The sequence below is a fragment of the Colletotrichum destructivum genome, chromosome 5 (genome assembly GCF_034447905.1).
Source record: "Colletotrichum destructivum chromosome 5, complete sequence".
Taxonomy (NCBI): domain Eukaryota; kingdom Fungi; phylum Ascomycota; class Sordariomycetes; order Glomerellales; family Glomerellaceae; genus Colletotrichum; species Colletotrichum destructivum.
The window spans coordinates 352,706-380,005 of NC_085900.1; the positions used below are offsets into that span (position 1 = coordinate 352,706).

At 53.9% G+C, this 27,300-nt stretch overlaps 9 protein-coding genes across 9 annotated transcripts; 4 read left to right on the forward strand and 5 right to left on the reverse strand.

Moving 5' to 3' along the window:
* Window positions 1-180: 180 nt before the first annotated feature.
* CDEST_07690 (uncharacterized protein) lies at window positions 181-399 on the reverse strand (the record flags this gene model as incomplete). The annotated part of the gene is made up of 1 exon (XM_062923849.1): window positions 181-399. The coding sequence occupies one exon, from the start codon at window positions 397-399 to the stop codon at window positions 181-183; it is 219 nt and encodes a 72-aa protein (XP_062779900.1).
* Window positions 400-1,015: 616 nt separating this feature from the next.
* Window positions 1,016-2,002, forward strand: CDEST_07691 (Putative 6-phosphogluconate dehydrogenase, NADP-binding, 6-phosphogluconate dehydrogenase, domain 2; the record flags this gene model as incomplete). Its single annotated transcript, XM_062923850.1, has 2 exons — window positions 1,016-1,527; window positions 1,585-2,002. The coding sequence occupies 2 exons, from the start codon at window positions 1,016-1,018 to the stop codon at window positions 2,000-2,002; spliced, it is 930 nt and encodes a 309-aa protein (XP_062779901.1).
* Window positions 2,003-4,458: 2,456 nt separating this feature from the next.
* Window positions 4,459-6,512, forward strand: CDEST_07692 (uncharacterized protein). Its single transcript, XM_062923851.1, has 2 exons — window positions 4,459-4,958; window positions 5,047-6,512. The coding sequence occupies exons 1-2, from the start codon at window positions 4,613-4,615 to the stop codon at window positions 5,406-5,408; spliced, it is 708 nt and encodes a 235-aa protein (XP_062779902.1). The 5' UTR covers window positions 4,459-4,612; the 3' UTR covers window positions 5,409-6,512.
* A 1,215-nt stretch (window positions 6,513-7,727) lies between these two features.
* CDEST_07693 (Putative tyrosinase copper-binding domain, di-copper centre-containing domain superfamily) lies at window positions 7,728-10,415 on the forward strand (the record flags this gene model as incomplete). The annotated part of the gene is made up of 6 exons (XM_062923852.1): window positions 7,728-8,066; window positions 8,152-8,759; window positions 8,810-8,839; window positions 8,895-9,665; window positions 9,837-10,161; window positions 10,236-10,415. 6 exons carry the CDS (start codon window positions 7,728-7,730, stop codon window positions 10,410-10,412), a joined length of 2,250 nt encoding a protein of 749 aa, XP_062779903.1. The 3' UTR covers window positions 10,413-10,415.
* Window positions 10,416-10,529: 114 nt separating this feature from the next.
* CDEST_07694 (Putative SH3-like domain superfamily protein) lies at window positions 10,530-13,177 on the reverse strand (the record flags this gene model as incomplete). Its single annotated transcript, XM_062923853.1, has 5 exons — window positions 10,530-10,735; window positions 10,804-11,487; window positions 11,558-11,636; window positions 11,716-12,878; window positions 12,934-13,177. The coding sequence occupies 5 exons, from the start codon at window positions 13,175-13,177 to the stop codon at window positions 10,530-10,532; spliced, it is 2,376 nt and encodes a 791-aa protein (XP_062779904.1).
* Window positions 13,178-14,923: 1,746 nt separating this feature from the next.
* Window positions 14,924-17,250, forward strand: CDEST_07695 (Putative major facilitator superfamily, MFS transporter superfamily). The gene is made up of 3 exons (XM_062923854.1): window positions 14,924-15,284; window positions 15,350-15,687; window positions 15,808-17,250. Exons 1-3 carry the CDS (start codon window positions 15,158-15,160, stop codon window positions 16,900-16,902), a joined length of 1,560 nt encoding a protein of 519 aa, XP_062779905.1. The 5' UTR covers window positions 14,924-15,157; the 3' UTR covers window positions 16,903-17,250.
* Window positions 17,251-18,494: 1,244 nt separating this feature from the next.
* Window positions 18,495-19,384, reverse strand: CDEST_07696 (Putative NodB domain, glycoside hydrolase/deacetylase, beta/alpha-barrel; the record flags this gene model as incomplete). Its single annotated transcript, XM_062923855.1, has 2 exons — window positions 18,495-18,692; window positions 18,749-19,384. The coding sequence occupies 2 exons, from the start codon at window positions 19,382-19,384 to the stop codon at window positions 18,495-18,497; spliced, it is 834 nt and encodes a 277-aa protein (XP_062779906.1).
* A 2,693-nt stretch (window positions 19,385-22,077) lies between these two features.
* On the reverse strand, window positions 22,078-23,899 carry CDEST_07697 (Putative beta-lactamase/transpeptidase; the record flags this gene model as incomplete). Its single annotated transcript, XM_062923856.1, has 2 exons — window positions 22,971-23,899; window positions 22,078-22,909 (listed from the first exon to the last, which is right to left on the reverse strand). Exons 1-2 carry the CDS (start codon window positions 23,879-23,881, stop codon window positions 22,078-22,080), a joined length of 1,743 nt encoding a protein of 580 aa, XP_062779907.1. The 5' UTR covers window positions 23,882-23,899.
* Window position 23,900: 1 nt separating this feature from the next.
* On the reverse strand, window positions 23,901-26,801 carry CDEST_07698 (Putative zn(2)Cys(6) fungal-type DNA-binding domain-containing protein). The gene is made up of 5 exons (XM_062923857.1): window positions 26,489-26,801; window positions 25,886-26,398; window positions 25,617-25,811; window positions 25,281-25,549; window positions 23,901-25,197 (listed from the first exon to the last, which is right to left on the reverse strand). The coding sequence occupies exons 1-5, from the start codon at window positions 26,665-26,667 to the stop codon at window positions 24,347-24,349; spliced, it is 2,007 nt and encodes a 668-aa protein (XP_062779908.1). The 5' UTR covers window positions 26,668-26,801; the 3' UTR covers window positions 23,901-24,346.
* Between the last annotated feature and the right edge of the window lie 499 nt (window positions 26,802-27,300).

The following is a 27,300-nucleotide window of genomic DNA, read 5'->3' on the forward strand; positions in this document are numbered from 1 at the left end:
GAGCTGACGTGTGTTAGGGATCGAACTGGAGCGGGACCCCGACGGCCGCTGCGGCCCTATGTTCAGAATCGCGTCCTGTGCCTATGGAGCTTACTTTGCTGCACCTCCGAGACCGCGCACTGGAACCGGCAAATGGGAAGACTGCCGCAACTGGGAGGGTGACTGCGGCACCGGCCCCGACTACTGCGGCCTTGGCGCGTGCCAGATGGGCAACTCCATTGTTCCCTTCATCCCCGAGCCGGGCCTTTCGGCGCCCTTATCCTTCCCGTTAAATCCCAGCACGACGACGATCGCCTCCTTGTCGTGGTCCTCCTCGACAACGACCCCCTCTGACGCCTGCTCAACTGAATCCAACGTCTCAGGCGTCTCAACCTGCCTCAAAGGCCTCCGCTCGCACATCTCTCTCACTCAACGCTCGTCCTCTTAAGTTGGAACATTGAGAAAAAGAAAAAAAACTTCCTCACACGTGTTTAATGTCTTGTTTTCCTGGAGAATCTGTCAGCAGGTACGGAAGATGTGATACGAACTGCCATGTACTCTCCAGCTTTAATTGGTGATTTCAAAGTCCATCCAGAAATAAGCTTCATATTTGAAACCGCAACAGATATCTAGGCGGCTGTTTTCTGACGATCTGATCACTTGGACCATAGTTAACAGGGCTTCGAAGGCTGAGAGGTCGACGTGGTAATCGCCGTCTCCGTCGGACATTTGGTTCACCTCCGAAGCCTTCTCGAGTTGCCTAGCAAACTATAAGGGCGACTCCATGTCAATCTGCTTAGGCCTTTTTCAATTCGCAACACTGATGATAAATAGAATTGATGCCATTCTTCTTTCAGCGAATAATATCAACATTACATCTCCAAATCACGCAAAACTACACGATGACCAGTGCCGTTGTACCCGAATCTACGCCTCGCTCGAGACTAGGATGGATAGGTAAAACCAACCTCTGATGCAACCGAAACGTCATAGCTGGCGACTTACCTATGCGCACAAACAAACAGGTCTAGGATACATGGGTTTGGCCATGGCTACCAACCTACAAAAGCACCTCTCGCGAACGGGCGGGCCGAATCTCAACTTCTACAATCGAACCAAGTCTCGGGGCGAACCCCTGAAGGACTTGGGGGGGGTCTATAACAGTCTCGATGAGCTTGCTACCAACTCCGACATCATTTTCATGTCTCTGAGCGACGAAAATGCGGTAAAATCGGTTTTGGACACCCTTCTAGAGATAAATGATGCGGCCTGTAATTTCAACAGGAAGGTCATAGTGGACACTTCGACCATCCGTCCCGACTCTTCAGCCAAGGCGCAGTTGAGACTGAAAGAAAAGGGAGCCGAGTACGTTACGGCTCCAGTGATCGGTACCATTCCCCTCGCCACAAATGGCCAGCTTCTGTGGGTATTAGCAGGGGCGGATGCCGCTATCGAGACCATCAATCCATACATCGTTGGCGTGATGGGAAGAGGAGTTGTACGACTGGGAACCGATGTACGGCTTGCAAGCATACTAAAAGCCGTTGCGTGAGTCGTCAAATGCACAGTCTGTCTTGAGACGGGAAGCTAAGCCGGGGACAACAGAAACTCCCTCACGATCGGTATGATGGAAATAGTCGCAGAAGCCCACGTCTTTTCGGAAAAGGCCGGCCTACGAACCTCGGACGTGGAAGAACTGATCCGGCAGCAAATCGGACCGGCAGGACTTCTGTGCTCGCAACGGTTGACCACCGGGGTGTATATGCCTCCGCGGGGCGAGAAGCCATGGAGCGACATCAACTCCGCGCTGGCGGGCGGGAAACAAATCCAGGACACGGCGACGGGCTTCGGGGTGAAGCTCGCCATTTCATCGCTCGTCTCGAGACACTTGGAAGAGGCGAAAGCGTACGGCGACGCGCAGGGCCGAGAGCTTGACGTGTCCGCGATCTACGGGGCCTTGAGAATGGACTCTGGTCTCTCTTTCGAGACAGATTACGTGAAGAGAAGGGATGGTTTGCTGTGAAGTGAGGAGCGAGAATGGTTTTGAAGCACACCCACGATCTTTTGTTGCAGCAGTAGAACTCAGCTTCTGGAGCACCCTGGAACATAAAGCATTATGTTTCACGGCCCGATATCTAGGTATGCAGTCGTTTTGTTCAATTTTTTTGACGTGCTTCATGGAATGCTGTGAGACAGGGGGTCTAATTTACACCCGCTTGTGCCCGGGCATGCTGTCGATTAGAGATTAGTCTTCGGCAAAGCATCGTTCTGATACCATCATTGTAGACTTTTTATCTCCCAGGCTGGCCGAGTGAGTCCAATCAGCATCCCGATTTCGCTTGACATTGTATGTACACAAGTGCGGACATTTTTTGTCAAATTTCTTCTTAGAAAAGAATCCATGTACGAGTATAGACGCTTTTGGATGCTTCAGGGAGGCTTCGGCTGCTGCAAAGCCTCTGTAGAGTTAACAAACTGCAAGCCTGAGACTGATCGTCGACTAGCACGGGCAAACAGTCGCCCAAGTGTCAAAGTCAGGAGAAGGATGTTGTTCTTGACAAAAGTGCTATCACTGGTCCAGTGGAGCGATGATTCAAGCTGACAAGCTGGCTATTCACTTACGCGATCATAAAATTGCTGACTTGAGGCTTCAATGGTTGTACCGAGGATGGAGAGGGTTATCTGTCTGCTAAAGTCGCAACAATGGGATTTCAGCGAAGCCATCTGCAAAAACGTTGTCCACCGCCCCTACGAAACGCCAATGAACAGGATTCTGGGCGACCTTGCGCGATAGGAAACTGGCAGGCGAGCAGGCATGGATCAAGGCTTTTAAGTCTTATAGGTGCAGATTTGCGGGCATCAGGCCGGTTGAGTAAGCAACGTGCAGGGGATAGATGGGTGTGAGCCCCGGGACCCTATCGCGACCATGCACTGGTTGTAGTTTGTTTGCGGTTTTTGGGATCTGGATCGAATGAACGATATCAAAGTATGACGTACACAAGTCTTTCTAACTTTTTCAATGCTGCTGTTGGATGTTGGCCGCTCGAGCAACATTTGTATCATCGGGCCCCATCTGGTGGCTTCCGAGTACCACCGGGCCGGGGAACCACAACCTCCACAAGCGGCGATAGGGCTTTCTCCGCTCTTTCGTCGTTTATGCATTCGTTGCGGAATAGCCGGTCGAACACGAAGATGGAAGAACATGGGGGGTCGGGGAGTCAGTCGCCTAGAAGGCGCTGAGCAAGACGCGAAACGATGATCGGTGTTTTCCCGAGGAAAGATATCAATAGTCCCGTTGGAAAGGGTGGGATGACATGACGTGCCAAGCCACGAACAACACGGACTGCAGCCGTGGAAGCTGTCAGGAACTCCGCCCGCCGTCGGAACTTTTGGGACCAACTTGGCGGTGTCCACCGAAGAAAGACGCTGCACAGATACGTATCACGGGGTAGGTAGGGCGTCTAGCTCGGATGGAGCAAATGACAAGGCCAACCAAGCTTGCTGCAAGCTTTTCGGGCCTGGTCAGTGTGGTCGCCAATATTACCAGGGGGTGGGAGGGACCGTTGCCACTGATCGTCGCTTTGGAAAAGTCAGAGAGACACTCTTGGGGCTGAAGATGGGGAGAGAGACCAAGGGCTTCGGTGCCGACTGACCGATGCCAAACCTCGCCGCTCTGCCTGCTCGGGCGAGAAAAGTCTGGAGAGACGGACAAGGCGACTCCATTCCATTACCACATTGGATCGCTCCGGGTGGAAATCAGTGCTGCATGGGGGCGGCGGAGGCTCACACACGATGCAAGGTACCGCATAACCAAGCTAACGAGGCGAGTTACTTAATTTAGCCTGCCATTCATAGTCCCAACAACGCTGGCCCTGGTTGCTCCATCCTCGTGTGTGTTGTTGTCACGGATGGCAACGGTCGCGCAATTGGCCGGTCCCCGATTGGATATGGGCAAAGTTTGCGTGCTGGAGTTGTTCTGCTGAAGGAGTCTCGAAAGTCTCTCCAGGCCTGTACGAACACCTAGCCTGATGTACAGACAACTGATCCATCACAACCAAACGTGGAGCTTCTCCTAGTGGCGTTAAGTATGTGTATATCCTCGGCAATACCGACTGATTGTTGATCTTTTTTTACGAGATTCCAGACTCCTTGGGGGGGGGGGGGGGGGGGGGGTTCTTCGCTTCCTTCGCGCACGCCCGAGGAAGAAGCAGGGAGTCGCCTACGTCACGGCTGGCAGGAAAAGAGTCTAGGAGGACGGTTCGAAAGCATCATGCTGAACAGCAATCTAAAATTCTCTGAAATACGGTTTGACATACGAGATGGGGCGGTGGGGTGGCACCAGGGGCGGTTGAAGGGGGGGAGGGGTGGACGAGGATTATCGGCCTGACTCGTGAGGAGTATCGACAGGGATTCTTGGTGAAATGGTCTGTTTATAAAGATGGAGGGCGAGGCTCAATTTCCCGTTTGCTGTTTGTTCAACTCCTTTCAGAATTCATCAGCTTTTGGACGTTCGTTCTAGTCACTCGCTCAGACACCGTACTTATCTTAATACCAACAAAAACTAACAAATCAACAACAAAAAAATCACCAACACTTAATCCTTTTTTTTTCCAAAACCAACCAAATCGTCAACATGTTCTCCAAGACCACCGTCGCTATCACCAGCCTTCTGGCTCTCGCCCAGGCCATCAAGGTCACCAAGCCCGCCAAGGGCGACGAGTGGGATGCCTCCTCGAGCAACGAGATCACCTGGGACACCGTCAACACCGACCCCAAGCAGTTCGAGATCGTCGTCGTCAACCAGTCCGGCTTCCCCGAGGTCTCCACGACCATCGCCAAGGTCAACTCCGCCGACGGCAAGTACGAGCTGAAGGACACCGACCTCGCCGCCGGCGACCGCTACCGCATCAACTTCCTGTCCACCGACCCCCAGAACTCTGGCATTCTGGCCCAGTCTGAGCAATTCAGCCTCACCGACGGTAAGTGAAAACCCCCTGCGTAGTGTAGTAGCCCTACGCGTTCATCTGAATGAGAACGCAAAATGCTAATTGCCCGACGTGCTCACAGACTCCGACGACACCTCTTCTTCCGCCTCTGCTTCCGCCACCGCCTCGGCCTCGGCCAGCGCCAGCGCCTCTGGCTCTGCCTCCGCCTCTGCCACCGGTTCGTCTTCCTCGGCCTCGGGCTCCGCGGCCACTGCCACCGTCACCCAGACCTCTTCCGGCCTGACCACCGTGACCGGCTCTGCCTCCGCCACGGCCTCGGGCACCGCCGCTTCTAACGCCTCTGGCTCAGGTACCGCTTCCGGCACCGCCACTGGCTCCGCTGCCTCCGGTACTTCCACCTCTGCCCCCAGCAGCGCCTCCGCCCTCAAGTCCACCTTCGCCATCTTCGGCTCCGTCGCCGTCGCCGCCTACATGCTCTTCTAAGCGCATGTTGCGGCAGCCGCACATCACAAATAAACACGATCTTGCTTTCCTAGAGTTGTTTTGACCGAAATGATACCAACCGACTACGAGAATGGCGGGGGACGACGGACGTAGCGACAACTAGCGAAGCGCATTGGGGGAGGCACCGGAAACAACTGGGAGGATTATACCACATAAAAAAAACGGATGGGAATTATGTCTGGCGTCGCTCGCGCACGATTCGGAAAGACACGTTTATTATAGACTAATGTTGAAGCGTTGCTACTGGACTCCCTCCATCTACAGGGCGCCTCGGAATACGCATCATCGTGTGTGAGTGTATGTGAGTGGCCCGACGGGACGACAACAACAACAGAAACACTGGGCGAAAGAGCTGGATGTGGGCTGCGGTGTCCACCCTTCGGGTTGATGCTGGGATTCCACCCCGAGTTTCTGTGCTTTTCCGGCCACAACCTGGAGTGCCCGGAGATGAGCGGACCCATGCCGCCGGTCCCGCGTCCTCTCGAAAGCGCCCAAAAAGTCTGGGAAATCTCCACTATCCAAGTGAGCTCGTAATTATGGATACGAGATGGGCGCACCCAATTCGAGGCTCTCATGCGGCACAACCCTGTCGTTTCCCCTGATCGTCCGCCTTAACGTGCAGTTTTGGCGTCTGTCGGTGGCCCAATTGGGGTTTGACGACCGGGTTCATGCTGGCATGGGTGGCACTTGGTATTTACCATCACTGCCTGCGCCTGGAGATTGGACGGAATGGTGTTGCCGTCATCTGCAGGAAGCACACGGGGTTGCAGATCGTGATAATGCGAAGAAGAGAACGCGGGCTGCTTGACACCTACTGGGCTGAAGCGGGTGATGATGGATGGCGCGATTGATATTAGAATGGTGATATTGTTGCTGTGGTGGAGATGAGTCAGCGGCCTATCCACGGATCTACAGCAGGCCGTTTGCAACGTGCCAATGTGGAATCTTTGCTTAGGTAGCTTGGATATAGTGCGCCGGCCGCTTTATCCGTCTAAGCCACCGAAGACTTCCCAGCCGGTCTGTAACAGTGCTGGTACTGAACGGCGTTCCTTGTGAGCTGATTGAACATAGACAACAGAGTGCCTAGGCATCTAAGCAATCTTAAAATACAACTACTACTACAACCACCACATTCCGCAAACTAGTAATCCCAAGTCTACAGACTCTCTTCAACGCGTCCGTCCCTCTTGAACTGGCAACTGTTCACACCCAAGTGTCTCTGAAATGCCTAGACTCCGTTTTCTTTTCATTTTCCCTATTTTACTCCTGTCTTCATCTCTCCGGTCTCTCTCTCTTTCTTATTCTGCTCCTTTTCTTTTTATTTATCTATAGCTGTCTTCCAACCAACCAATCCACTTATTACACTCAGAGCGGGCGGGGTCAGTGCTAGGTCATGTATGCGGGTGGTATTTGTGTCTTCAAGAGTGACAAAACCAACGTGACCAAAGCGATGGAGGCACAAAGGAGTTTATGTCCAGATTTGCTAAATCGCTTTTACTTAACCATCACTCAGTGCATTCCCCATCTCCTAATTTTCCGAGACCCCGCCCCCAGCAACATGTTTAATGACCTGGCCAGATTCCGAAATCTGGTTCGACGGAAAGAAAGCCAAATCTTTCAGACCGAGGCGGCAGCATCTCTCTCTATTGCCGAAGTCTATAGATCAACGGCGCATCTCGGTGCTTTTAATATGAGAACCGGAAGGCACCAGGCTTAAGCCGACCTCTAAGCCATCTAGTGCTTTACCAACTCAGACACACACACAGACACCCCTCAGCCAGGACCAGGTGACAAAAAGGCCAGACTAGCACTACCGGCTTTTCGGCGCCGTCTGTGTATGCTAGTTGGGTGCTAGAGTGTGTGTTGGTCAACCAAAGGCATATGCCGTCGGATAATCAATCAAGTGACTGGATTCCAGTGGAAAGCTGAGACAACCCTCTCTGTGGGTTAGTGATAGCGGCAGCAGACATCCTTCCACCTTAGTCTCTGCGATTGCAGATTTCAAGGCATCTTAGAGCCAGATGGCCATCGGCGGTGCGGCTCGGCGTCAGCAACACTACACCATCCTTATAAATAATAACTCTAACAACGAGCGATTCTCATCAGGTGGATGCAATGGTGTTCAATCTAGGTATCGAGGAAACGCAATAATTTTTGAGACCTTCCTCATACTTATATAACAGTTTCTATCTCGCCGACGTGCAGTAAAACACGACAAACTTTTCTCTATTGGAGCTGCATCGGATTCTGCTACGAAGTCAAGCTTTCCTTAAAACCCCCCTTTCACTCATACCAACCATGTCAGTGGATGTGAAAGCACTCAAAGCTGCCCAAGCCAAGGGCCTCACTGTCGGGGTGATTCCCAAGGGCGGCGAAAAGCCCCTGCGGCTGGAAATCGACGACTTCCTCCAGGACGTCGAGCTCGCAAACCTCTACTTTCTTGCCCTCGAGGCTTTCATGAACAAAAAGGTCTCGCAAGATCCCTTTTCGTACTACGAAATCTGCGGCATCCACGGCCAACCGTGGCGTGCGTGGGACGGCGTCACGACCGCAGACTTCGGTTCGTCCCCGGGCAGCGTCGACCCGCGAAGCGGCTACTGCTCGCACGGTTCTGTGGTCTTTCCGACATGGCACCGGGTGTATGTCGCCCAATTCGAGGCGAGTCTTTCTTTCTGACACCCCTCGTCTGCGTCTGTGAGGTTCGCACTAACATCACCTGTAGCAAGCATTGTATCTGCATGCGGCCGATATTGCCTCGAAGCTCAAGGCGCAGGCTGCCCTAGATCGGTTCAGGATCCCTTACTTTGACCCCTTTCTTCCCCGCCAAAAGCTCATTTCAGGGGACGTCTTCACCTATGGGCTGCCCATAATATTCACGCTTCCTCAGATCCAGGTCCGTCGGCCGGAGAACCCGTCTCGATGGGTGCCAATGGCAAATCCGCTTTACCAGTTCAACTTCCCTCCGGACAGCAGAGGTGGCTTTGACTGGTCGATGTATGACCGCATTCCCGCCGCCAGAGATCACACTATTCGGGGGCTCGACGCCGCCTCCCAGTCGGCAAACCATAGTTATGTGATACGGGCTTTCGACAACGCGTATAACCCCGTGAGCGGCCTTAGCAGTCAAGCGCCTCAGAGTATCTGGCATGTCATGTTTGACAGGCAGACGTGGACCCAGATGTCTAACCACTGGGATCCCAGAACAAGAGATCCAGCCTCCACCGTTTACAACGCCAACTCACTTGAGGGTTTCCACGACGACATACACACTCAGATTGCTACCGGTCCTCGCGGCTCCAGCGGCCATATGGGCAGTCCCGCATTCGCAGGGTGGGTCCATCATACGTACCCGTTCTCTTAACGTTCCTGACCATTCGTAGTTTCGACCCAAGCTTTTGGCTTCATCACTGGTATGTAGCATGAGCTGCAATCTCATGCGTCTCGATTTGTTCTAACCGCCTGCAGCAACGTTGATCGCCTCCTAGCTATCTGGCAAGGCATTCACTCTCGAGATCCAGAATCCGTCGCCTGGTGGACGTCGCTCGAGGTCCCCGAGGGTAACTTCGTCGAACCCGGCCGCCTCGCCGAGACTCCCCGGACCCCGCTTGTCCCCTTCCGCAAAGGCCTCACTGCCGCTTCCAAGCCCATCTGGTGGACTTCAAACGACTGCCGCAACCACTTGGACCTCGGCTATGATTACCCCCAGACCGCCGCCGCCCGGAGATCCGGAGACGTGGTTCGGTCTCTGACGGCTTGGGCCAATGCCCAACTCGGGTGGCTGGCGCCCAGAAGCCCCAGACCAGCTGATGAGAACGCCCGCACACAGCTGAAGCGCCAGATCACCCAGCCGATGCCCTTCTTCCCATCCAAAGTCCTAATAGACGGAACGACTCCATTGAGCAGCCGCCAGGCTTTCATCGGATCCATGGCCGCGCCTATGACCGCAAAGATCTCAGCAGCTAACACGCCTGTATCTGTATCTAGGCGCCTGGCGACTCGAGCCAAGGCGGCGATCAAGGATCTCTCTCTCGGAAGAAAACTGAAAGCGCGTGGTGGCGATGGGACCACAGGCCCCGGCTCTTCGAGCAAAATCACCCCACAACAACTTTCTCAGCTGGTACTCTCTACTGCGCTTCCATCCAAGCACCTAGATTTCAACAACTGCTACGGACACCTGGGGGATGTTATTTCACACCATAAGATGACACAATGGAACGTTACTTTCAGCGTCGACAAGTAAGTCATCTCCAATTTGTCAAGTCCCAGAGTCCGTTAGCCTATCCGGAATACTCCCTTTGGTTCCTGGTTATACACAGCGCTGCCTGCTCTTCAGTTAGGAGATTTTCTTTCTTCTGTAGCATTTGACCATTAAAGCTTCATGGAACTACTTTCTGACGTGGCGAATAGATTTTCATTGGACGGCTCTTTTGTAATCTTCTTTTTCCTGGGAGACTTTAGTCCGGAGGTGGCGACTTGGACTACCGACCCCCATCTCGCCGGCTCCAGTGGAATATTCGCCAGTTCGAGAGCCGCCATCGACTCCAGGGCTTGCGAGAACTGCAGCAAACAAGAAGCCTCTGGACTCAAGTACATGGACACCGTGGCGCTGACCCCTGCACTCTTGACGTACTGGGACAACCAAGAAGAACACTACGGCTGTCGGGTAGGCGACTTGAGCCCCGGTTACGTTTTGCCGTTCCTTATCCGAAACCTCCATTGGCGTGTTGTGAATGTAAGAGAACTCCCTGTCACCTTAAACTTTGCAGTCGAAAGTAAGAAGTGAAAGACTAACGGAGAGAGTTGCAGATCCACGGCGACCAAGTCCCTCGAGAGACTATCCCGTCATTGAAAGTCATGGTCTACTCCGAGACAGTCACCCTGCCTCATGATATTGCAGAGACGCCTCAGTTTGAAGGGCAGAGTGTTCATTACGAGGTCACGAATGGGAGGCCTGGTGGAATAAGCACAGGTGATGACATGTAATATGAGTCTCGCCGGGTTGTCTTTGGAGGCAATGCCAACACTGCTGTCAGCTCATTGTGTTTTTGCAATTGCTCTCGTCATCTTGCAGCTGCCAACAGTCAAGAGAGCATGTCTATCTTACGTATCCCCGCTCATAGAAGATGCTGTACTACTCGGTCTTCTCCTACTAAATAGTCTCATTGGGCCACTGGTTTGTGGCCGCTTCGTGGCCGATGATATGGCGCCCTCCTTTAGAGAATTGGGGTTGACGTGAGACTGCGGAAAGATGCCGAACTTCCCCTTACTATTGGTCCCTGACCAGCACCAATGGTCTTGATACAGCCCTGTGTGCGCCTCTGGTCAGTTTTGATACATTACATTCACCGAAGACTTCACGGGCGTAAGCACGTACAGCCGACATTCTTGATCGTCTCTCCCTTATTGAAAGTGAGCCACCCTATCCTGGAACTGTCCGGGGGGTCCCATTTCCACCTCGTCGTCAACGAGACCGCACTGGTGGCCTGGAACGAGATCTCGTTCTGTCTCGGGCCCTCGATCTCGACGTATTTCGCCGGGAAGGCGCCTCGCACGCCGTCATGCCAGCCGATGCACCACTTGCCGCCCCATTTCTCCGGGAACTCGACGCCGACGATCTTGGCCCCGACGAAGAACTTCAACACGTCCGTGCTGTCGTCCGGGCGGGCCAGGGTCTCGCCCCATCGCTGGACGTGGCTTTTCAAGGCCGTGGCGACGGGGAATTGGGCGAAAGTGTCGATTTCGGGGAATGGGCTCGGTGCCGGCGGAGACGGAAAGTGGATATCGTAGTCCTCGATCTGATGGTGGTCCTTGTCGACCTGGCCATACAGCACCGTCACGCCGGGCACGGCGGGAAGAGGCTGAGGGTGACGTGCCAGGTGCTTGAGAAGCTGGTCGGCACTCTGGAAGACGGTCGCATCGCCCTCGTGGACCGTATGGCCGGCACGAATACAAAAGAGACATGCGTAACGGATTTCCGACGTTGTCCTAGCGGGGATGTGGGACTTGATCAAGAACCGCATACGGTACAGCAAACCGAACTTGAGGAAGTTTGCACGCGCTGGCTTTGAGGTTAAAAAACCTCACACTGGGAGAGACGATGAGTTGAGCAAGTGTGTACTTACAATCACCAACACTGTCCAGAGTGAGTTCCTTGTAAATGTGATAATACTCGCAGTTCAGGCACCGCCCAATCGCGAGAGGTTCTCCCTGGTCTTCTATCAGCGTCACAAATTCAAGCAAGAATGCCGTGCCGAACCACGGAGGCCGGGAACAAGTTGTTGCTAACATATGCCATGGCCTGCTTGAGGCCATTCCAGTATCCACCCCGGCGGAACGACTGTGCGCCCTCGCAGAATCCCTTGAGCTGGTGAAAGGAGCTCTTCGGCCCGATCGAACAATCCTCCTCCTTTGCGAGAGTTGAGATGGACCTGTGGCGCTGGGTGCTGGTTTCCGAAACCGCCTGCTCGTCAGCCAGCATCAGACCGTCACTGAAGTGGCCCGGGGGTTGGAGGCTCATGGAAACGGTCGGCCCGAAGTGAATCGCCGCTAGCGAGGATAATCGCATCTCGCTCACAGGTAGTTTGGGCGACGGTCCGGTGGACGATTGTGTTGGTGAATCTGAGTACACCGATGTTCGATTTGTAGTGGATGAGGGACTGGTGGGATCGAAGACGGAGCTTTGCGGAGTGATGCTGTTGTCGAGGCCGTATTTGTTGAAACGAGCAGCAGTCGCGCTATCGCTCAGTGCATGATTTGTCACGGCCGAGTCCTCTGGTATACTTCCTCGTACATGGCGACGGGGCCTCGGGGCTGAAGTTTGTTCCTCGATCCAGTTGGATGTCCATGGGTGTGGCGGTGGTTCCTGTGATGTTATGATCTTGAGTTGGTTCAGTTCTTCCCCGAGAACATCGGGGGACGATGATCGATACTCTTCCCTGCAATCGAAGGCTGCCGAGACATTCGTTCTTGTCGTATCTTGATTGCCGGATGAGTACACGTGCGAAGATCTAGTGTCAGAGGCAGCGGACCTGGCGACGGACGAGTTCCGGCGTGGCGTCGCTCCATCTGCTGACCCGTGTGAGCTTCTGGTCGCAGTCCGTTTCGGCTGCTGTCGGGAAACGATGGGAAACAATGAGAAATTGGCGCTGGCCTGGCTGCCGCTTCGCGACGGCGGCGCCTGTCCGGGCTGGGAGGCGAGTTTCGGAGGCTGTGCCGGTAACGGCGGCAAAGGAGGCAATGGAGGCAACGGTGGAAACGCCGAGACCGGAGTTGTGGGAGTTTTGGTTTCAATCTTCATCCTTTTGATCGAGTCCAACACGTCTAGAGCGAACGATCTGGCTGCGGCCTGGACCTCGGCGAACTTCGATGAGTCGAAACTTTCCAGGTCCAAGAAATCCTCAAAGTCGTACAAGAGCTCTTCAAGAACTCGCCGTTTCTCCGCAATGTCGTCTTGGCCCCATTAGCCATGTCATATTGGGCTCAGTATCACTTGAGAAAGACTTACCGTTGTCCGCAATGATGTCCCTGAATGTGTCACCGTGCTTCTCAACCTGGCTGTCCCAGAGCGGTTGCAGCCGTTTCAGCGCGCGCTCGCCCTCCTTGGTGATAGCCACTGCGGACTTCATCATCTGCTTGGCCTGCTCCGGGTCGTCGGTCTGCGCTTCTTCGGCGTTCGACACGGCTTCCTTCCCCCTCTCCACCACCTCACGAAACGGCGTTATGATAAGCTCTTCGACGTCGACAGCCATGACGATTGGAGTTGTGGGTGTGATGTTGGACGCTCCAGACAAGGTGGGGGGGTGTTACAGACCGCCTTGTAGGCTTATACACCCGGAGAGGATCGGATCGACGGTGATACAACGTGGCGATGGGGGTTCAAATGAAAAGAAAGGGTCTCTTCAAGGGGCAGGACGAGCACGAGACTGATGGAAACATTGAGTCGCGCGACTCGCCAATAAGAAGCAAACCGGGCAACGAGAAGCACCACCGTTGAAGGTTGAGGCTGAGACAGGCAGCAGATTCGGGGACTTGAAGCTTCAGCCCAAGGAGCGTCGTCAACCAGCCGATCGAGCACGTGGTGGACTCGCCAAGAAGCTGAAGACAGGTTCCCTCATGCACATCGAAATGACGCTATTGGTTCGGTCGGCTCAAAGAGGCAAAATTGGAACCCCGACCACCTGACTTCGCACGTCGGGGGGGAAGTAACGGCAGAAAAGCAGCCTTGCCTGGGATCGTGGCTGGTACGATAGGTTTACACAGGTTCCCCCGTGCTGGGCAGCCTCATGAAGAATGCCTCTTGCATGAGGCGATCGTATCGGATACAACTGGACCAGGCCTAGCGGACACCGGGGAACAGGGGTTCATGCCAGGGCCGTGTTGACGCTACGCGTAAGTGGAAATTTGCCCCAACTGTGCCGCAGAGGCATGATCCACGAAAACATGTTGCGAAGGTATTTCCATTCAGCTTCGGTTTCATACAAGGATGTTGCTGTTGCCCAAGGGAAGATAATGAATCGGCCCGGTCAGACGTCAAGGGGCCTGAGAAGGGGTTGTTTAAGTTACTGTTCTTTCAGCTCAGGGTCCGCATCGGGTTTCTTTGGCGTACATATGCGGGCAGTGCCTAATACCCGCTCCAAGCACGTTATCACGCGACGGCCAGCCGGCGGACAAAGCTTTCGATGCCGACGTTGACGACCGCCGGCTCGGTTGCCGAGCCCGGCGGGGCCGGAAGACCGGAGGGGCCGGTCCTCGGATCGTTTTCGAGGCCAAGATGGTTCCCCATATCCGGGGGGGGGGGGGGGGGGGGGGGGAATCAAGTCCTTGCTTCAACTGATTGATCAGGGGGTTGCCCTGTTTATTTCGTCGACGACCCGAAAACGCACCACAGTCTCCGGCGTGACAGAGCCGCCGGCGAACCTAACGACATCTTGCATTCAAAATTTCCCAACCCAAACAAGTATCGAGTTTTTTGGTGAAGATAAGCCTGGCGGGCTTTCAATGGGCAAGGTGACATGCTCTCATCCATTGACGGCATTGAACCGAAACTTCGCCTTCTATTTCCGGACAGCCGACAGATAAGGGATCCTTGCTGGATGGCGTTCGAATTGGGGGCGTTTTCGACACCTCCAACGAATCCAGTGGAGCAAGGAAGAGCCCAAATCGGTTACAGAACGGGTCGGCTCCGGCGTCGGAGGTCATCCGTCTGGATCGGCCCTCCGAAAGCCGCTCCCTGTGGCTTATCGCATGCATGCTCACACCGCTGCATGGCTCGGCACCTTGGACGATCGCCTGCTCGGTGAGCATGACAGAGTGCAGAAAGTTGTAAAGCAGTTGAATCGGTTCGTCATAGTGGTCGAGTTGTGCGGAACAAGTGGTTGAACGTCTCGGACAGTTGCCGTCTTGCCGTGAAATCTGAGTCAAGTTCTGCGGAGCCGGAGCATTACCAGCTTCGCCCAGAAGTTCCCAAAGTCCTTCCCGAGAAGCCCAACTTATCCGATGTCCGGAGCCAAGCGTCGGTTATCTGCCGACTCGGCCCCTGGTGGTGGAGGGGTTAGTAACGGGTGTCGGCGTCTTATTAGCGGCCCCATATCCGTCAGCTGCGGAAATCAATTGTATTTCTTTCTCGGTTCAACATCCCCTGTTTTTTTCTTTTCTTTTTTCGTGCAGCCTGCACTTTGGCTGGGAAAGAAAGAACAAAAGACTCAAGATCAAGGAGTTTATGGACCGCCATGAACAACAACAAACACACGCAAGAGCCTATGGACTCTTCCCGGAGGACTTCGTCAGATCAGCGAGATGAGGATATCGAGGAGTATGCGGATATTGTTCCTGCGAGATCAAAAAGCCATAACAGAGGTTCTACGACCCCCTCCCCCCTCCCCCCTTTGTACCGGGGATGTTTTTGACTCATCAAATCATAGAGATCCCGGGCGATTCAATGCTATCAAAGCTGCCCTCAGGGGTTCTAAACTTCCAAGACGACCCAGTCTCGCGTCACCAATCTCATGCCGAGATTCCTTACGAAGCCTACAACCGCTTCTCAAAACACCGCAAGCACGTCATCGTTGCCGTGATATCGTGGTGCGGCTTGCTGTCGCCTATTTCCAGCACGGCGGTGCTTTCGGCTTTGCCTGAAGTCGCCGCAGAGTACAAAACGACCGGAGACATCATTAGTCTCAGCAATGCGTTGTATCTCGTCTTCATGGCTATCAGTCCATGTTTTTGGGGTCCTTTGAGCCAGGTGTACGGGCGGAAATGGGTAAGCCACCCCCCAGGACACATCCCCTCCAGCAGATCAACTTGCCACTCTTTCTTGAATTTGGTCACCATATCTCCTACTTCAGACATGATGTGAGGGAAGACTAAAGGAAACATTCAGACCTGCACAGTCACGGCATCGTTATTCTTGGGATGTTCCATCGGCACTGCTCTGAGCCCAAACATTGCCGCCTTCTTCGTCTTCCGAATGCTCACCGCATTCGCCGGAACCTCATTCCTCGTCACGGGACCCGCTGTCATCGGCGACCTGTATCATCCGACGGGGCGCGCCACCGCCATGGGATGGTTCCTGTCCGGCACTCTGATCGGACCGACCGTCGGACCGGTCCTTGGCGGCATCATTGTGACTTATACATCGTGGCGCGCCATCTTTTGGCTCCAGACTGCCCTCGCCGGTGTAGGTGTCGGCGGCGCCTTGTTCTTCATGCCGGAGACATTGCAGGAACTCAAGAGCGCAGAGCTCAAAGGTCTACCAATGTCCAAAAAGATCGGCGTTCTTTGGGGGATGACCAATCCTATCAGAGTCATCCGCCTCTTCCGCTTCCCGAACCTCGTTCTCGTAGCGATCGCCAGCGGCTCGCTCGTGTGGAACATGTACGGCATGCTGACCCCCATTCGATATGTCCTCAACCCACGCTTCTCTCTCACCTCGCCCGCCCAATCCGGCCTCTTCTACCTCGCCCCGGGATGCGGCTACCTTGCCGGTACGCTTGTCGGCGGACGGTATGCGGATTACACGGTCCGACGCTGGATAGCGGAGCGGCACGGACGACGGATATCCGAAGACCGGCTTCGCTCCTGCATACCTTTCCTCGGCGCGGCCCTACCGTGCTGCATGCTCATCTACGGCTGGACCGTCCAACAGCGCGCCGGAGGTGTCGCCGTGCCCGTCGTCTTCATGTTTCTCGGAGGGGTGTCGCAGCTCTTCTGCTTTCCGAGCCTCAACACCTACTGCCTGGACGTGATCCAAGGTCGGAGTGCGGAGGTGATAGCGGGCAACTTCATGGTAAGGTATCTTTTTGGTGCTGCCGGATCGGCTGTGGTGCTTCCAGCCATCAAGAAAATCGGCGTCGGTTGGTTCAGCACCATTTCAGCGGCTTTTCTAGTCATCGGATCGCTGAGCGTCTTGGCCGTGGCGCTATGGGGTAGAAGTTGGCGTACTCGGATTGATGAAAGGACAAGATCGTCGAAATAGCATGATTGAGGGAAATGGAGAGTGTTGGCACAAGGGGAATCGATATATCGATAAAAGTCGTGATAACTTCACTTTGGTCAATTGGTGCAGCTATGAAGGAAGGAAGGATAGTAGACAGGGGTGCCTTGCAGTGGCCCTGCGAAGTAGGTGGGTGGCCTTTAGTGGGGCCGCCCACCTTAACTCCGATCCTCCCTTAACTCCGATACGCCAATTCGGCAGCCCCGATCCCTACGAACCAACAGAGAGAAATCAGGCAATTTCTCAAGTCATATCGAGTTGGTATCAGTTAGTCATGTAGAACTGTTCGGTTCTTTCAACACACATCGAATTGGATTATAATTGTTCGAGCTTTCTGTCATTTGCTGTCTGTGTCTGGGACTGTGTCCATCGCCATCTAAAGGTCGAACAAACCTTTTGTCTCACACTGGAGTGCCCCAGATTCGTTTCTTGAAGCCTCCCACCAGGCAGATTGTATCATGCCGGGGTTGCAGAGCGGCGAGGCCTCGAAGGTCCAATGGAACCCCCCTTCTCCTCGAATTGTTGCCTCGCACGCTGGGAAATGCGCAACAGCGCAAGCTGGGAACCGTCTCAAGCTCGACCAAAGCCTACCACACAGACCTGGCGCCTCTGCGTTCAGTATACCGGTGGCGGTGATATCATACCTGTTGCTTAGCAAAAGCCCGGAAATATCTCAAAGTGCTGGCAACTGGGCTTGCCAGTTTCCGGGATTGGGTCGCCGCTGAAACCCCCGTTCAGAGCAGCTCCTGAAACCAACTTTTCGAATGCCGCGAGACCAAACAGAACTTTCGATTTCATCTTCATTGTACCTGTACCTATCAAGAAAAACAATGTGGCTTGAGCTGGTGAGTATTAGTGCGAGTTGTTGGAACTTGTTGCTGTGATTGCTGCAACTATCTAACAGCTTATGTGGGAATTAGACCTGTTTCATATAGCAGTGACCCTCTTCTGGAAATACCACAACAGATAGAGAATTCCCAATGTTGTTTGTGTAGAAGCAGGTTTTGACTATGGTCTATACGGTCAACTCGGGCCCCGACCAAGGCTCCAATCTCACGATGTTTTTCGATACGTGGCGCTTCCTTCGTTTCACAGTCAGCGAGATCTGTTTGTGAAACCAGTCTTTTGAAAAACTGAGACGGCCGTAAGTAAAAAAGCCGGCAGGATTAAAAGGCCACAAAACAAAAATACCATGAGACACTTATTGGTCTGTTGAAAGACCTGAGCCGCGCTTGTGTGGGCCGTGACTGAGCAGGCCAACATGGAATCGGCTAGAATTTCGAGGGCATTGAAATTACATTTCAGAACTGAACCAACGCCAATTTCAACAATAGATCAAGATTCAGGAAGCTTGCGTTACTAATTTTCTTTATAGGACATTATGAACAGACCGTTTTTATTCGCAGTCTGTGTGACCTACCAAGCTGACATGGAGGCCGCGCTAGAAATCACCACCATGTTTGTAGCGAACGCCTCTTTCCGTCTCGTCATTTCTTACTGATTATACGCTGATGTTCCCAAGTCAGTGTGAACACAATCGTACACATAGCTACCGGAGTCATTATGAGGTTCTATTATATCGAACCCGTCCCATGAGGTATTGGTGCTAGACCTTGAACGCCGTTCATTTGAACTGGGACAATGCGCTCGGTCCTGTACCAGTTGGCCTCGGGATCGCCCAGGCATTCGCCAACGGGGACTCCATTTAGGTTCTTTTCCTTCATGACGCGCAGGAGCTCAGGAAGCAGAACATTGGCGGTGTTATTTTGGACCTTGGGACTAGTTAGCTATACATTTCTTATTGCGACTGCTGCCATGATCGACTTACATCGTGGCACAAAGTGAGGGTGCCCCCAGCGTCGATGCCATTCTCGAAAAGTGTGAGACCGGTGAGGTTCCCGTACGAACTATATTTCCAGTCGAACGTATCGATATCGGCACGGATAACGTGGTATTTGAGATCCTTCATTATAGACAGAGTGGCGCTGCTCCAGCTGAAGTAGGGAGGACGCATGTATGTGGGACATTTCCCAATGATGTCAAAGAAGGCGTCCTCCAGCTTGGTCATCTGCGTAACCACGTCTTTGTCGCTGGTTGTAGCGAGGTCGGCATGACTCCAGGTGTGGTGGCCGACTTGGTGGCCCTCGTCGAGCATGCGCTGGATGACAGCCTTCTGTTCCCTGATGTCGCTTAAAAGGCTGCCGGTAACGAAAAAGGTAGCTCTGACCTGAGCCTCGGCGAGGAGGTCGAGAACGTGGTTGGTGAACGTGAACGGGCCATCATCAAAAGTAAGGGCAAAGGTGTCTTCGACGGTACAGCTGTCGATGACTGTACCATAAGGAATTCGAGTTGGCAAAGTGAGGGACGTGTTATTGCTAAATTTGATACTCGTGGACTGACGGCGGAATGGGCCAGCAACTGCACCCACTACAAGGAGCGATGTAACGACAGCGGCGAAATGCATGTTAAAGATCGACTAGAAGCTTGAAAGCCGATTGTAGTGACCGGCGAATATCGTCCTTACGCGACCAGAGATAAATGTAGAACGGATCAGTAAACACTCTGTGTTTTAAAACGTAGAAGAATAAATGAAAGCAGAACATTGCGTCCCCCCCTATTGTCTCTCAGCCTACAATACAAGGAAATCTCAAAGTTAAAGGGGCCAAACTCAAACATCGCGCGCGCCGAGCTTGTATTACTGCATAACCATAATGCGAAGATCAAGGAGTGTCCCACCGGCATTTGGCGGCTGAAAGATATGAATGAATGAATCATTGAACTTAACATATCAATGTAGGCAGATCTCGCTTTCGCTTTCCTTTATGCCCCGAGTAACAAGCTGTCTGACAAGTTCTCGTCTGCCATTAACACCTTGCCAGTCATGCAGCCTTACTGCACCAATGCCTGGTCTAACTTTCTTCGACCTAAACCCCGTCTCGTCTGACGGTCGGGTAGAACAACCGACCCGAACATTAGCGCAGTGAAAAATTAGGAGCGAAGTATTTATAATTCTTAATAACAAGACAATTTGCGTGGTATTACAAGCATGCCGGCCTGACTATCACTCTCTACTTCCGGTTAGTGCGAAAAAAAGACTGACGTTTGGCATCCTTGCGGACGTGTACTGTAATGAAAGTATAGGAAAACTACAGTAGAGGCCAGCTACCCGAACGGCCCCTACGGCTCCCATGACTCCCATGGCTCCCACGATCGTCACGGGCTGGGTGCGCGCGGCAGTCCGAGCTTCCGCGCACACGGGCGTAACAAGTGGGTTGCGGCGACATTTGCATGAACCGCATCCCTGCGGGACAGGCCAGTCCAGCGGCATCTTTACCCGGCCCAAATGTTGGCCGGTCGGCCTTTAGAGCTAGTCCGCGACCGAAAGACCGAGGCCGAAAAATCGGGTAGCCTTCGCTCTTCCGTTGGTCAGGAACTAGAAGCGATAGACTAATCTGCTGTCCCATCTTGTCAAAAGGCATCTTCGCATCCGGGCATAATCTGTAATACAGCAGCAAACTATAGCAGGTTCCATTATAGTGCCAATCTTTGGCCTCTGAATAGCGACGTGCAAGGCAGGAATTGAAGATCGGAATCCTAAGCACTTTGAGAAGACATTAGCTTGCGGTTTAAGCAGATTCACAACTCAATAAACCTAAACTACTATTCATGTATAATGTATGTGAGTAGTATAGCTTACTCACATCTTTACCTATAGATCTTTGCAGTAGATAATGTGTTTCTAGCCTAGTGCTAGTATTCAGAAGTATATAGAAGGATAGTATTTACTAATTGCCTATACGTATAGACACATATACCTACAGTGTATACAGTCTTGTCTCCTAGCACACCTTCAATTACCTAGGTAATGAAGGCCAGCCTAGAGACATAATTACTTTGTTACACGTACGTTCACATTTACTGCTCTTCTTTAGTTTAGTTTGCTTTCCCTTGCTTTGTTTTGCTTTTCTCACTGTCCATTTTCTTGCACGCTCCAGACATATAGGTCAATAGCTTTACTGTGCCGCTTAGCCCAGCTATCGCGCAGTCCTGCCTATCTTTCGCATCCTGACGGCTGGCAGTGGGGCTGCTTCATCTATGCAACACCGAATTGGCCTTCTTGCAATGCGGTAGGTTTGAATACAGCTGATATTGTGTGAAAAAAAGGAGGACTCCTCCGCCAGTGAGGCAGCCCGTTAGTTGAGGCCCGCAAAGGCCAAGCGATTATAGCTGATAGATTGTAGTGCTGGCGAGTTTCACTAGTATTGGTTGCAACTTTGGGGGTGTTCTCTCCTTTTCTTTTATTTAGGTTTTATTTTTTTTTATTTTTTTTAGTTCTCGGCTTCTCTTGTAAATCCACCACTAGGTCCTCATATCTCCATCATCATAGATAGTACATAACTGCTCTGTGGGTGACAATGAGACTATACTCAACAGCCCATGACTTTACTACGTGAACGAGCCTAACTCTGCATTCTTTTTTTTTATTCTTTTTTTAAAAACAATTCATTCTCAGAAATCATCAAGATGCGCACCGCACTCGCCCTGTAATGGCTCACGGCAATCAGCAGTTGCAATGTCATCAACGACAGAACTTCTCACAGTCCCTTCGAGGTAGAAACGCGAACGTTGAATTCGGTCCAGATGGCAAGTGGCGGAGGAAAATGGGCCTGCGGAGCCGAGGAACTTAATAAGCTGCAGGACTTCATCGACAATGCACAGCAGCTTCTGTTGGGTCTAGTGGTATATTGCCTGATGGCGCGCGATGCCTGCCTCCTCCCGGTACTCAACTTTGTAGAGGTCCATGCGGGCAATAGGAAGTGTGCGCCAAAACTTTCGACACCTCTACCTGGGAGAAGGCTTGGACACCTTCGTGTAGAATATATTTCCTTTCTGAGAGGAGTGAAACTCAAGTACTGAATGTATTGTTTGCCGTCTCTGATCCGACTTCTTGCTCAAAGTGTTAGACTCATAGTGGCCTTTAATGCCTAGACACTGGAAACCGAGTGTCGAGGCTTGCCACCTATCGTTCAGCTATAAGCGGAACAACACTGTGGCATTCTGTTTGTTCTTCTGGTGAATACGTTCTTTATTTTCTGGGTTTGAAGCCTTTATCGAGAAAAGATATTCTATTTAAAGCAGCCAACGACAGAATGAGATTCAAACTCTGATGTATCTCCTGCTCCAACGACTCCTTTGCTGTTGCACTGGATACCAAGCCACTCTCATCAACGACAAGGAGCCCCCAGCTACGGTGACGTTAGTGGCCTTTCCAGACATGTCCAAATCGAACATAACTCGGACATCAAACGTCAACCCCAAAGCACCAACATCCTGCCAAGTGACGCAAGTTGGCGTGCCCATGTCAACCGGTGCGCCCTTGTCCTGAAAGACCGCCACGAACTGATGCCGCGTCTCGGTCGCCACGTTGCTCGGGTACAGGCGGAAGTCGAGGTCCTCCAGCCCGACACCCGCGGCAGCGGCGATCTCCGCACGCAGATCGACCTCGCCGGCCTCCAGCCTCGAGACAGCCAGGCCCGGGCCGTCGCCGGAGACTGTGAAGGTAGCAGTGCCAGCGGGGCCGACGAACGTACCGGCATATCGCGCCGCCATCTCGGCAGCGGCAAGATCCTGCAGCTGCGCGACGGCCAGCGACACGATGTCCGCGTACACGTTGAGGTCCGGGCCGCGGGCGGCTTCCGCTTCGTGCGCCAGGATGGCGAACCCCGCGTCGAAGTCTGGGGCGAGACCGAAGTAGCTCGCGTAATGCCCGATCGAGCCGGTCTTGGTGAAGACGTCGAGGATCGAGCTGTTTCCCTGTCGCCCGGCGTGGTAGATTTCCCAGGGGCGGCCGATAGCGTTGCGGAGGTTCGATGTGTCGGCGACGGGCTGGAGCCAGCGGCGGGTGGCGGCGGGCGAGATGAGGCGGGAGCTGAGCATGGCGTGGCCGGCGCGTGCGAGGTCTGCGGCGGTGGAGAGCATGGAAAGGGCACTTCCCAGAGGGTCAGCCGTCCATTGTGGATAGAAGGAGGAGGATTACTGTGTATGCTTACCCTGGCTCCCCGATAGCAGAGCCATTTAAGTCCTGGGCGAAGACCTGCGTGTTCTCCGCCAGCGTCAGAAGGCCGCTGTTCGCCATGCCGAGAGGCTCGAAGAGCCCGGTTGACAGGACCTGGTCGAGCGTCCTGTTGCCACTCTGGGCTTCTAAGGCCAGCGCTAGAAGTTGGAACGCAGCGTTGGAGATGACGGGTGTAGTGTCCGGCAAGAAAAGGGGGGCTTGGCCGCCAATATTTTGTATGAAATCCGCACGGGGGCAAGGCTGACTGAGAATGCATGCGTGGGCTAAGCGACGACCGTCAGCAACACTTAACGGAGTCGCGGGTGTTGTTGACTTTGGGAGCAACTTACAGTCCCTAGCAAGCCCAGACATATGACCGGCCAGCGCACCGACGGTGATATCGTCCCATTCCACAGCTAGATCGGCCGCAGACGCGTCGTTGAGCTCCGGCAAGAATACGGTGATGGATGTATCCCAGTGCCCATCCCCGACTTCCACGAGCCACGAGTAGACAGTGAACAGCTGGGTGAGGGTGCCCAGCGGGAAAATCGTGTTTGCGTCGACAGTGGAGTTTTTTGTTGCTTTGGGGGCCGTGTAGTGGTACTCGAAGAAGATAGGGTCGTCGTCGGTGGTTTCGGAGCCGGAGAACAATACCACTGAGAAGGACGTGGTGTTGGGCGTGATCGCGCCAAAGTCTTCAGAGCCGTTCGATTCGATGAGGTGATCGAAGAGCGATGTGAAATCTGCCGCGAAGGACTTGACCGTCTCGGCTTCTTTGCTGATCGTCAGTGCCGGGTAATAGGCTCTCAGCAGTGGACAAGGCTGGTACGGCGGAGTGTCTGCCACGGCCGTAGGCGTCAAGGACATCAAGGCCACAGCTGAAGCGAGGGGGAGTGTCTGGCGCATGTTTGTGGAAGATACGGGCACTGGTGGTGGGAGGGAGTTGTTATGACTTCGGGTTAGATGTTGAGATGGTTGAGTGTATCATGGCAGTGAAGTTGCGGTCTGTCTTATATACCGCGATGAAACATTGGCAATGATGTGAAGCTTTCGCCTATGCTTCCGAGTGCAAGTACACCCAACTACGGACACGGAATCAGAATCCTACACCCAGTTCCATTAAAACCGGGCATTGAAGACATCGTCTTGTGAACCCTTGGGGCGATCTCTCAAACCGCCAACGCAGGATAGGCCTATTACATATTCCGTGCCTCGATCTTCATCCCGTGCTTGCCGCAAGGCTTTGGTCTACTGTGTTGCACGTTCCGGTGCGGAGCAGCAAGCAATGGGTTCCCGACTCCGTGCCCGAACCCGCCACCGCGGTATTGTGGCACTACATACGACGTCCGGATCCTCTCCGAAGGATCACGCTCAAAACTGCGCTCTACCACCGTCTTCGTTGCCCACCACGGGACCCCAGCCCCTGAACGGTATGAAGGATTCGGGCAGGACAGAGAGGGCGTCCATGACGTATTCCGGGTTCGAGTTCATCGCGCCCGTGTTGGGTATGATGAAGTTGTTGTGGTTGCCGCCGTACATAACGTTTCCGTCCATGGGCGCCACCGCGTGCGAGAACACCGAAGGCGCGACTGAATAATCCAAGATCTGGCTCTGGTTCGAGAAGTCGGAGGCGGGTGTGCCCATGGTCGTGAAGCCGGCTGTGCTTGTCGGCATGGTGACATGTAAATTCTGGGGCGAGAAGTCCTGCTGCTGCTGCTGCTGCTGCTGCTGCTGTTGCTGTTGCTCGAGGAGGTCGGACTGCCGCTGCTGCTGCTCCAGGTAGAACTTCTCGACGCGTTTCGTACGAATGGCAAAGTGGTAGAAGCTGTCGCGATCGCCTCGGTCGTCGAGGTCTGGCGAGCTCGCGGACTCGAGTCGGAGGACGACCTGGCGGATGGTGTGCGCAATGTCCGAGAACTGCCGCAGGTGCTCCGCCATGAAGCCTATCCTCGGGTCCGCGGCCAAGAGGTCCAGCCGGGCGGCCAGCGTGAAGCCGCAATGGAGCATCACCCAGACAATGTTGGGGAAGAAGACCTCCTGGCCGGGAGGCGTGTGTAGGAGGACGCAGACGAGGGATTTGGCGGACACGATACTTTCGGACAGGCCTGCGATGAGCCGCTGCATCGGAGCGTTTTGAGGGTTGCTCAGTCCGAAGGGGGCCTCTGGCAGCGATAGCTGGTTCAAGCAGAGCTGGATCGTGTGCAGCTGGGGAACCAACAGAGCTGTATTATAGGAGTCGGTAATAGTCAGCACGGGGGGAATAAGGTCTTTGGATCCGTTCTCGTTTGTTATGGGGTGTGCTTACGGCAGTCGCTGAGGGAGAATCCCAGGCTGTTCTTGAACATGTCAACCCTTTCCTTGGCCTCCGAGACGGACGCTTGTATCTGCATGGGATCCAATGTCGACTCGTTCTTGACGACATCGTCGATGTCTTCGGCGAGCCGTTGTAGGCGAACAATGTACGGTAGGTACTGGTCGCTAGGGTACTCGGCTACTTCGGCCAGCCGGTTCGCCGTTTCTGTGATGAAACTGGACAAAGTGACTATGCGAAGTTTCTGGAGCACGATGCTCGTACTGGGGGATCATTTGTGGTCAGCTCCACGAATCGCAGCTGCGTGATGTGCCTGGAAAAAAGTCTCACCAAGATGAAAGATAGTACGTCCCGAGGAAAGTCCTCTGTTCGTCCAAAGATTCGACATTGTCATGCGGCGCACTCATCCCCTCCACGTTCCAACGCCGAGGGTTCTTTGGTCTGTCTAGGCGCAAGTCGGAGACAATGCTAGTCGCCAGGTGAAGATGCTGCGAGTATCTCTTGGGTCTGGGCTGGAAATGGGCCCTGGAAGATGAGGTTAGTAATTATTGGCAACACAACGTGCAACAGACACACTGAGAAGGGCGGAGTCCCATTACCAGGCGAGGTGGACGAGCAGCCCCTGGAGCACATCTAAACAGGTAAAGTTCCCTGCTACCAGGCGTGCGGCGACGAGTTCGTTGAACATCTGGCCCAGCGCTCTCTGAAGCCGGACATCGTCGTGCGACGCGGCGGCGAGGAGCGCCAGACACAGTGCCGGCCTTGTCTTTCTCAGAGCACTCACGTGCACCGAATTGGCAATGATGACGAAGGGGAAATGGGGCGTCAGTTTCTTGCGGAACCTATCAAGAAGCTCCTGGCCCCGCTCGAGAGACAGCTGGCCGGCTTGGAAGGGGTCGTGAGGGCCGTTGCCGTTACCGCTGCCGCTGCCAAGGTCGGCCTGGCGGGACTGAGACCCTGGGTCGCCTGCAGCTGAGCCGGAAGAGGAGGCCGGATGCGGTGGCGGTGGCGGCGTCCGGCTCTGGTCGGAGGTGATACTCTCGGAGACCGGCGGGCTCTCGGTGACGCTCGGAGCAGCCGGGTGCTCCGGAACCTGGAGCAGCTTGTTGGATCTTTTTTTTTAAAACAATATTTTTGGCAATGTCAGTCTCGGCCTGGGTTCTCTCTTCCGGTATATTGTTAGACAAGCGGAGACTATTTACCTTGATCGCGGCCCCGGCGGCTTCCGGCCGCGGGCGACGGCGTAGGTGCACTCCTTGCCCAGACGGAGGCATCTATCGCAGGAGCCCGAGTCCTGGGTACGGTCACACTTGATTTTGGCATGGGCGCATATGCGACACGTCCGCAAAAGCGGGGTCGGGCTGCGTTGACGGGATTCCATTCCACGCGAGCTCTTTCTGGCTGGAGCGGTCCCAGGTCGTCTGTCTATGTGCGTGTTGGCCAAACGGGCGGTCGAGAACGAGCGGGCGGCTTCAGCTACCTACGGACACGGGATGGAGAAAGGAGGCGTGTACGGACACGGGGCGAGAAGGGGGACAATAATCTGTTCCCAACAAGAGATGGTGGGTGGATGGGGCGGCGGCGGGCTTCTAGACCACGACCGACGCCGCCGACGCCACCGAGCATGCATCTAATATCCGCCCGATATAACGGCTCAGGGGGGTGTAGGTGTGCCACAGTGGCTGAGATATCTGAGCTAGTCTAAAAGTAATCAACTAAAGAGTCCCAATAAGCAAGTTGATCCACACGTTCAGGGGCTGGGTAGGAAGGCTGCACAGATGCATGCATTGGTCCATGGCGATCCTACTACGTCCAACTATTCCGTGTATTCACAAGACGGTAGGTACCAGCAGCAACTCTCAAGTGGCATGATACAGTTGAGGAGAGAAACAATCAAGATTTGAGTTGATTTTTTTTTGTTTGATAAGCTGGTGTTGGTTGACTTACACCCATGAGATTAATGGAAACACTGAGCTAGGCCCACTCAGAATAGACAAAGTCTTCCGGGATTGTT